The sequence below is a fragment of the Hoplias malabaricus genome, chromosome 9, assembly GCF_029633855.1.
Source record: "Hoplias malabaricus isolate fHopMal1 chromosome 9, fHopMal1.hap1, whole genome shotgun sequence".
NCBI classification, from domain to species: Eukaryota; Metazoa; Chordata; class Actinopteri; order Characiformes; family Erythrinidae; genus Hoplias; species Hoplias malabaricus.
In genome coordinates this window covers 29,741,081-29,750,786 of record NC_089808.1, presented here as the reverse complement: position 1 = coordinate 29,750,786, position 9,706 = coordinate 29,741,081, and the positions used below count along the sequence as shown (strand labels likewise).

General features: G+C 39.6%; 2 protein-coding genes across 3 annotated transcripts; one reads left to right on the top strand and one right to left on the bottom strand.

Annotated features, from left to right (window-relative positions):
- On the top strand, positions 1-6,838 carry badb (BCL2 associated agonist of cell death b). The gene is made up of 4 exons (XM_066681927.1): positions 1-183; positions 4,864-5,013; positions 5,316-5,515; positions 5,902-6,838. The coding sequence occupies exons 2-4, from the start codon at positions 4,878-4,880 to the stop codon at positions 6,046-6,048; spliced, it is 483 nt and encodes a 160-aa protein (XP_066538024.1). The 5' UTR covers positions 1-183; positions 4,864-4,877; the 3' UTR covers positions 6,049-6,838.
- A 123-nt stretch (positions 6,839-6,961) lies between these two features.
- zgc:101765 (uncharacterized protein LOC450036 homolog) lies at positions 6,962-9,496 on the bottom strand. 2 transcript variants are annotated; one of them, XM_066681919.1, is made up of 2 exons: positions 9,413-9,496; positions 6,962-8,656 (listed from the first exon to the last, which is right to left on the bottom strand). In XM_066681919.1, exons 1-2 carry the CDS (start codon positions 9,419-9,421, stop codon positions 7,775-7,777), a joined length of 891 nt encoding a protein of 296 aa, XP_066538016.1. In that variant the 5' UTR covers positions 9,422-9,496; the 3' UTR covers positions 6,962-7,774. The 2 variants fall into 2 exon arrangements, with proteins under 2 accessions (XP_066538016.1, XP_066538017.1); XM_066681920.1 differs by lacking the exon at positions 9,413-9,496 and adding an exon at positions 9,183-9,308.
- Positions 9,497-9,706: the final 210 nt, after the last annotated feature.

Genomic DNA, 9,706 nt, shown 5'->3' with positions numbered 1-9,706 from the left:
AGATTTCATGTCAGTCTCTGTAATATGGTGTTTACATTTTTAAAGATTCAATTCTGGAGACATTCTGAAAATCTCTGAACTTCCCCTTTAAAGACGTGATTGGTGGAGACATGTTCACAGAAACATAAACACGGTGTCGACTGGGAGTATCCGTAACTTTGTTCCTGTCAGCCTCCAAACTCGGTAAGAGACGCAATAGCTGTTTGAAAATATGCTTTAATAAACAACACGTTATTAAAACCAAGCCAAGGTAAGAGTAAAATTCAAGGCTAGAGTAAGTTCATTTAAGCCAAGAAGACCAACAAAAAGTATCTTGGTTAAGCGAGTTAGCTGCTAAATGCACTAGCCTTGGGCCGTATGTCAAATAAGTCCGTGCTCACTACACAGTGTACTGTGTAAGATTTAGCAAAACATGCCTTCTACGACCAGAAAGTGACCTAGATTGAATATAAAGATAAATGTATTTTGTGAGTGTGTATACGCTGTTTAAAAGCTGATAAACGCCTGCCATTATTTCTTTGACCTACTTAGTGCACTACACAGGGAGAAGCGGGGTATTTGAGATTGAGCCCTCAGTAGTGCAGCCGGTATATTATTCTGTTAAGACTTATTACTAACCGTAGCTGTTTACCTTCTGTGACTTATTCTATGTTAATTACAACAGTACAATGTAGTTTTAATAAATATGAGCCCTGTAACAGTTAACTTTATCGTACGTATTGTTTTGCGGAAGTGGCTAACGTCAGGCAGCTAGCCAGTGTCAGTTCGAGCGGTTCTCTACAGGTTAAAATCACTAATATTTATTTTAATATTTTAATTAACAACTGCAGTATTGACACGTTCATGGTGTGATTGGTTTCAAACTAACAACAAAACCCTGTGGTTATATGGCTTTGTGATTACTATCACTACATCCACTAAATACATTTTGTGCTGCATATGGTTCCATTTATCTTGGAGGAAGTAATGCAGTTGCATATTTGCAGTATTTGAAACATTGATTAAAAATGCCATCGGCCATAGCACCTGAGCATTATAACATGCATCCAACCACTTATCCAATTTAGGGTCGCAGGGGGTCCAGAGCCTACCTGGAATCATCGGGCGCAAGGCAGGAATACACCCTGGAGGGGACGCCAGTCCTTCACAGGGCAACACAGACACACTCACATTCACTCACACACTCACGGACGGACGGACACTTTCGAGTCGCAACGTGTGTTTTTTGGACTGTGGGAGGAAACCGGAGCACCCGGAGGAAACCCACGCGGACACGGGGAGAACACACCAACTCCTGAACACACCAACAGTCACCTGGAGCGGGAATCGAACCCACAACCTCCAGGCCCGGAGGAAACCCACGCGGACACGGGGAGAACACACCAACTCCTGAACACACCAACAGTCACCTGGAGCGGGAATCGAACCCACAACCTCCAGGCCCCTGGAGCTGTGTGACTGCGACACTACCTGCTGCGCCACCGTGCCGCCCTTATAACATGCAAGTCCACTTAATTAAGATTGGGATGAGACATCTAGGAAATCTTGGATGGCTGCAGGTGGGGTGAAAAGGCTGCACTGTCTTGTAATCTGTTTGTATCCCAATGCCTGAGAGCAATGACAGGGTCATTGTACAGAATAAATGGCACTGATATTTGGATGAAGCGTAAAATCTAGGTCCTGACTCTCCTGAGGTCAGAAAATATGCCTGGGCCTTTCCTTTCAAGAAGTTGTGTTAGGCCAGTATCCTAAAATCTGCTCCTGTGGCCACTTCAGTCTGTCTGAACACCCCAATCTTTAAAAATTGGTTCAGTCATTCCCTCTCATCTCTGCTCATGCCTCACAGTTGATGTGTGGTTACCTTACTAGTGCAGATTGGCTGCTGTTGCTTCATTCACTTGGATGCTGCTTATTCATGTGGGTTGAGGTGACTCCCTAATGTCCCAAAAAGGTAAAATGATTTGAGTGTCTAGAAAAGCACTATACATGTCCAAATAACAATTACAATAACACTTTGGTACCAAGTGCTTTTAATGGCAGGTTTAAAACGAGTGACTACTAACACACCGTGTTTCCCCGGCACACTATTAACAGGAATAATGGGTAAATATATAATTATATACACTATATTGTCAAAAGTATTCACTTGTCTGCCTTCACACAGATAGGAACTTGAGTGAAATCCCATTCTTAACCCATAGGTTTAATATGATGTTGGTCCCCACTTTCTAGCTATAACAGCTTCAACTCTTCTGGGAAGGCTTTCCAAAAGGTGTAGGAGTGTGTTTATGGGAGGTTTTGGCCATTTTCCCAGAAGTGCGATTGTGAGGTCAGACACTGATGTTGGATGAGAAAGCCTGGCTCACAGTCTCCACTCTAATTCATCCCGAAGGTGGTCTGTTGGGTTGAGGTTAGGAATATGTGCATGCCATCAAGTTCTTCTACACCAAACTCACTCATCAATGTCTTTATGGACCTTGATCTGGCACTGGTGCACAGTCATGTTGGAAAAGGGAGGAGCCATCCTCAAACTGTTCCAACAAAGTTGTGAACATGAAAACATAAAAATTCTCTTGGTATGCTGAAGCATTAAGAGTTCATTTCACTGGAATTAAGGGGCAGAGCCCAGCTCCTGAAAAACAACCTCGCATCATAATCCCCCCTCCTTTACACATGGCACAGTTCAATCAGACAAGTACCATTCTCCTGGCACCCACCAAACCCAGATTCATGCATCGGATTGCCAGATAGAGAAGCATGATTCATCACTCCAGAGAATATGCCTCCATTGCTACAGAGTCAAGATTTACACCACTGCATCAGACACTTTGTGCTTGGTGAGGTAAGGCTTGGATGTAGCTGGTTGGCCCTTTCTATGAAGCTCTCTACTCGCTGTTCCTGAGCTAATCTGAAGGTGACATGAAGTTTGGAGATTGACTGCAGAAAGTCTGTGACCTTCGCAGCCGAGTTTCTGTCATTCCCCAGTGTTTCCACTTTGTTATAATAACACTGACAGTTGACTGTGGATTATTCAATAGTGAGGAAATTTCACGACTGTACTTGTTGCACAGGTGGCATCCTTTTCACAGTACCACGCTGGAATTTACTGAGCTCCTGAGAGTCTCTATGCCTAGGTGCTTGTTTTTATACACCTGTGACCATGGAAGTGATTGGAACACTTGAATTAAATGTGGATTGGATTAATTAAATTAAATAAAAATTGCATTGGTGAGTGAATACTTTCGGCAGTATAGTGTATCATAGACACAAAGAGCCATAGTGTGTGCCAGTAGTGCCACATTTAAAACCAGCCATAAAAATCAAAGGTTTGTTTTGTAGTTTTATCATTTCACTAATTCAAAATTTTGTGCAGCATTGTCTTGTCTGGTGTGAATCAGGCTTAAGACCAATGCTTTATGGCAAATTTAACTCATGTTAGTTGGTTACAGTCAAACACTGGGTCCTCCTCCTCTGTTCATTGTGCTCTGCTGCTCTTTCTCTGGGTCCCGGATGTATAAGAGGAGTGCATTTTAATCTGAATTTTCAGACACAAAGTGTATTCTGAAATTCTAAAGTGAAAGTAAAATATACTAATATTATTCATTGAATAATAAATATTATTTTTAGTTTAAGACTTAAAGTTTTTGGATTGATTTTGGGTTATTTATTTATTATTAATAAATACATTTTCCACAGTGATGAATTTATTTGTGTGGGTAGAGATGAACCTTTCACTTTTTGAAAGTACAAACTGGTACAATTGCACACACAACAATATAAGCCACTTATAATTTAGTAAGTAGGCTATTCATTCAATAATATTTATTCAACTTGTTCTTTTACTTCAAAATATTTTGTCAGTAAAATAAGCTACTTACATACAATCCTTCAATTAAAATTCCATTTCTTGCCACATCCAAAACTTTTTGAAAGGTGTTGCTGGCATCAAATTCAAAAACATTTTCAAATTCAAATTCATTTTTAAAAACAATTTTAAAAATGTATAACACTTGAAATGTTGTCTTTGTACAGTTTTCAGTTAAATGTAATGATGTTATTTGAACGACAAAGCATTTTATTTACATTTTGCAAAGGAACCCAACTTTTTTGGGAATTGAGTTTGTATGTTGAGTGTAAGGTACTACGTAGAAACAACTCGGTATCGAGCAAAGAACAGTAATTATTTCTGCAGATGATAAGATCACACCGAGACCAGTAATCTAGACATTATTTGAAGACATTGATGGAAAGAGCAAGGCACAAACATAAAATGAGGAATGTCTGTTTAGATGTGAAATTGGTGACATTATACTATTCAGATATCACCATACCATGATTACAGCGCGTGGCAAGAAACACTATAGCAATGTAGTGACTGTCTCAGGCACTAAGTCGGATATTATTTCTGTTGCGCACTCACCGTGACCCTGATCTGGATACGCGGTTAAAGACAATAATTGAATCATTTATGTTTCTGCAAAACCCTGTATTACTAAAATGGTTTTTGTTTTAATGGACAAGGAATGTTTTTTCAATGAAACACCATTTATATATTACTTGGAAAACTACTACTAATTTAGTTTGTTTGTTGTTAACTAGGTTTTAACACAAGTATTTATAAAATTAATAAAGCTATCACAAAGTGATGGTGGGAATGAGAAGACCCATTTTGGCATACATTTGTTGTTGATTTTACATGAGCCATTATCTAAACCAGCATTCAACATTTTGGCTAGTTTCTGTGTGTAAAGGTAATTTCATTCTGTACATAAAAACAAACAAAAAGGAAAAAGTATTAGTATTTGATTTTAAATATTTTGTTGCTGTTAGTAATGCTGAATCTCTGCCTGCATTTTGTTCTAGGTGTAATTTTCACAATGGATCATAAATTCACAATATCTGATGAGTCAGATTCATCTGACGGACTCGAAGAGGCAGAGCAGCCATCGGTCCGTCAGAGAGCTAAGCCCCAGCCGTCTGGCAAGCAACACTTGGTTCCAGGGGGACTCAAAGGTGAGTCAGTGTCTAGGCAAGGGCCTGTGGGAAATGTACAGGATGTCTTGTTCAATTCTGTATCCAGGCTGCACACACACAGCACTGTGCTCCCTATTAACAATCAAATCATGTCTTTTTGTAAGTAACAAATCACCTGTATCATTTTAACCATTAATATCATTGTGTCACATCAGTATCAAACATATTGAAATGTGTAATAACAGGCTGCATGAATAAACTTAGAAATGTAATACAGAATCCTCCTGTACCTTTGTACAGCAAATATAATGAGTTATGTTATTGTGCTTTACTTGTAATAGAGCCAAAGCAGAGAAAATACTCTATGAATGAGGAGGCTCTTCAGGAATCTGGGGTTGGAAGACAAGAAGCTGGAGCAGGTGATGGAGATTCTTTTCGCCGCCGCTGCACCTCAGCACCTCCTGCTCTATGGGCAGCTAAGAAATATGGCCGACAGCTGAGGAAAATGAGCGATGAATTTGACACTTTACTAGACAAAGGGGTAAGAACTGCTAGACAGCTTTGCACAACAACAAATTATTTAAAAGACATGATAAAAAGTGTGTTAACTTGTAGAAAAAGGTGTACAAGTCCCCTTTTTAAAGAAATAGTTAAGTAAAAAGCCAATGATTCTAACATTTTATGTTTATTATTTTCAACACACGCTACAAAGCAAAATATGAAAATGACTAAAACAAAAAAGAAGTTACCATCATAAAATCTGTGAAAGCGGAGAAGATAAAAGTTTGTTTCCTGATATCACCCAATTATTTTAAGTTTTTACAAATTTGTGAAAGCAATATATACTGCTTCTTTCATGTATTGTCACATTAGAAGGTTAAGTCAATGAAAATTTTTAATTAAATATTTTTTTAACTCATTATTTAGATGAAGATGAAAAGGGTGAACAGTGCGAGTACAACTAGTCAGATGCACACCTCTCCCAGCTGGTTAGCATTTCTCTGGAGCCACAAAGAGTCGGACTCTGAGGCCAGCAGCAGCCTAAAAGCCCCAGATACCCGTCCCTCAGAGTGATGGAACAATGGAGGAAGAGGATAATGAAAGCAATGTTTTTGACATAGTGTTTATATATACACACTACTTCAGAGGATGGATGGAGAGGATGGACTGAGTGCCAGTGGACAGAAGCTGAGGACTAATGTACTGTCTCCTCGTTGGGTTTAAACCTTTGCCTTAAATAGGTGAATACTACTGGGACAGTCATACTTTCAGGAACTCTCTTCAACAGCAGTGGAAATGTATACAAACCGGTTTTTGAGAATGACGGGTTAGTCCAAAAAGAAGCATTCAGCACTGTTTCTCACTGCCATTTTTATGGCAGTACTAAAGAGAAGAGTTTCAGATATGGACCAGTTGAATCTAAGCAAATGATTATGGACAATGTCATTGTTTTTACGTTTTGAATCGTCATTTTAATTGATTTTGTCTTTCATAAGTATGTTTTAGATCTTTTTTTTAACGAACAAACCTAAAAGCCCTTAAGACAATAATAAAAAAACATTATAAATGAACTTTGCTTGAATTAATGACTTTTTAAAACTGGTTGTAAAAGCAATGTGACTATATTTGTACATTTCTATGGTGAACACAAGGTTGTAAAAATGAACTTTGAACAATTTTGTGCTTGTTTTTCAGACTTCTATCTGTGAGCCATAAGAGTTCTATCTGTAATGTAAAGGCATGAGTGCCCATGTAAACCACTAGAGTTGGTAAAACAATAATTACTCATTAGCACAATGTATGTATGACTGATGTTACTTGAAAATGTAAATCTGAACTGCCTTCTATTGCTTTTACCACTTCCAGATTATAAATATTTCTTATTTTAGTTACTCGCTACCTTCAGAAATAAAAACCTGAAAAACAACAATTTGTGTTAAGTTTGTGTTTTACAAATTTTATTTATTTATTTTTTTCTCTCATTTGGAGCAGCCCTGCACTTGGTGACTCTCTGTGAGAAGTTTGGTGTATTCTGCCCAAGTCTGCATGGAGAAAATTAACCATTCATCCTCAATTCTCTCACTCTGAGGAAATGGACATGATTTATCTGTGGGTTTATTCTATTTTTGGACTTTCTCTTTGGCTGCAGTCATGTGCTCTGAAGCACTTGGGGGGTTTGTTTTTCCTTCTCGTTTCCATATTCACATGAATGGCTGTAAGATTCTCAAAATACTAATCATCTACACCCATTCAATTTAAATTAACTTCTACATATATAAAAAAGGGTGGCACAGTGGTGCAGCAGGTAGTGTCGCAGTCACACAGCTCCAAGTTCAATTCCCACTCCGGGTGACTGTCTGTGAGGAGTGTGGTGTGTTCTCCCCGTGTCCGCGTGGGTTTCCTCCGGGTGCTCCGGTTTCCTCCCACAGTCCAAAAAACACACGTTGGTAGGTGGATTGGCGACCCAAAAGTGTCTGTAGGTGTGAGTGAACGTGTGTGTTGCCCTGTGAAGGACTGGCGCCCCCTCCAGGTAGGCTCTGGACCCACCGCAACCCTGAACTGGATAAGCGCTTACAGATAATGAATGAATGAATGAATATATAAAAAAAAAAAACAGATGAGCAATGTGTTTAAAAAAAATGGTATATTCTGTTCATTTTCACCACTAAAACATATTCTCTGGAAAATTTACACTACATAATATGGTAATCTATAACATCATTTAGAAGTTGTTTATCACATGTATATGTTGGGTTTAATTTTTTGGCACTGAAGAAAAGTCATAAGACTGAGTTGTGTTCTAAGCCACCAGTGAAGGATCCCAGCAGAACTTTTCCCCACAATCCAAAGTGGAAAGCTTCACCATGGCACTGTCATTGAGCTCAAAGTCAAACAAATGGGCGTTCTCTTGAACTCTGTCGGGCTGAGACGATTTTGGCAGCACAGGCACATTCTGCTGCAAAGCCCATTTCAGCAGCACCTGAGCTGGAGTCCTCCCACACACTTTTGCTACCTCCACAACTACAGGGTCAGTCAGGAGTACTCCAGTTCCTAAGGAAGAGTACGCCTGAAAACAAACTCCACTCTCCTCACACAAAGCCCTAAGCTCTTTCTGAGCCAGCTTGGGGTGGAACTCCACCTGGAGTATGGCTGGAACAACTCTGCAGAACTTCAGGAGCTCCTGCATGTGTTTCACAGTGTAGTTTGATACACCAATGGCCTTAAACTTTCCTTCTGTGTAGAAATCCTCCAAGGTTGCCCAGCTCTGAGAGCGGTTCTTAGGGTTTTGTTTATCCCCCACATCTATTCCCTGTGTGCCAGGCCAGTGAATAAGGTACAAGTCAATATAGTCCAGACCCAGCTGCTCAAGGCTCTGCAGACAGCCTTCTCTGGCCTTTACACCCTGGTCTCTTGGACTCAGTTTGCTGGTTATGAATAAATCTGCTCTGGAAAGCCCATGTTTAGGCAGCAATGTACGAATGGCCTGACCCAACTCTTTTTCGTTGCGGTAGACTGCAGCTGTATCAAAGGCTCGGTAGCCTGCTGTTAAGGCAGCATCCACAACCTGGTAGATGTTTTCAGCACCTTGCAGACGGTATGTTCCCAAGCCTACCAGAGGCATGTGAGCCCCGGTGTTCAGCCGGACTGAGGAACCCTGGTCAGTCATTGTGGACTGCTGCACCTGAACACAGAATATTGACAAACATTTAATTAGACAAACATAAGCACACAGACGTTGAGACAAATTAATTCATCCACTGCATCCAGGACAGATGCAAAGGAACCTACAGAGCCCCTGTGATGTCAACATGTCATTTGATGAATCATCTCCTATATATAATTATACATTTTTTTCAGTTCAATAAATTAAGCCCTCAGTTTAGCAGTGAATACCCACAATTTGTTATTTGGTTCCTGCAAGTGAACTAAGAACTCTTAGAAGTCTCATTTTACTGACTGGAGCGAACAATAAATTATAACGAGAGTATAAGTAAGTTAAACTGAATGATTTATTAAACTGAGAAAATGTATTAAAAGAACCACTCCAGTGAAAGTCAAGAATTTTACTGTTTTCACGTCTAGATTCTTGTGGATTTGATCCACATGTAGAAGCTGTGGAATAAAAAGCGAATACGGCTTGCTGTTTAAAGCACAGAGGATGTTTTACGGTGAAAGTAAACCCTAAACCTAAATCAGAGGACTCTAACCTTAAAGTAATAACAGCAAGTGACTGGGTAGCTCAGTCTACAATGCTTTCAAATTAACGAACTCGTGAATGTTTTTCGAATAATATTTTCACAGTTCACATTTTGCACCCCTCATATAAGTGCTTCGTATGAGTGTACATTTCTACTACTTGAAACAAATGACACAAAAAATGTGAATAAACTCCAACATCACGTCTAGTGTTTAATAATCATGTTCAGACTTCTCTTACCTTAGTCATGTGACGATGTGGGTATGACTCAGGAGCTCGTCATCATAGTGATGCAGCAGAGCCACAGCTGACTGGATGAGCGATTGACCAATCAGGTGGCAACGACATGGCGGGAATTTCAATGCCTTAGTGAGGGATCACATCTCAAATCACATCTTGTGCCCTACATACTACACTTACTAGGCTATAAAAACTGTATTTGCTCCCAGACAGTTTATTCTGTTTCTAACAGTGAGCTCATTGGTATATAGTCATGTGATTATTAACCCTGTCTGGAAATATTGTGTAAAATGT

Coding starts and splice junctions, on each gene's coding strand:
- badb (XM_066681927.1), top strand. CDS start 4,878: ATGGATCATAAATTCACAATATCTGATGAGTCAGATTCATCTGACGGA. Junction 5,014..5,315: donor GGTTCCAGGGGGACTCAAAG/GTGAGTCAGTGT, acceptor TACTTGTAATAG/AGCCAAAGCAGAGAAAATAC. Junction 5,516..5,901: donor ACACTTTACTAGACAAAGGG/GTAAGAACTGCT, acceptor CTCATTATTTAG/ATGAAGATGAAAAGGGTGAA.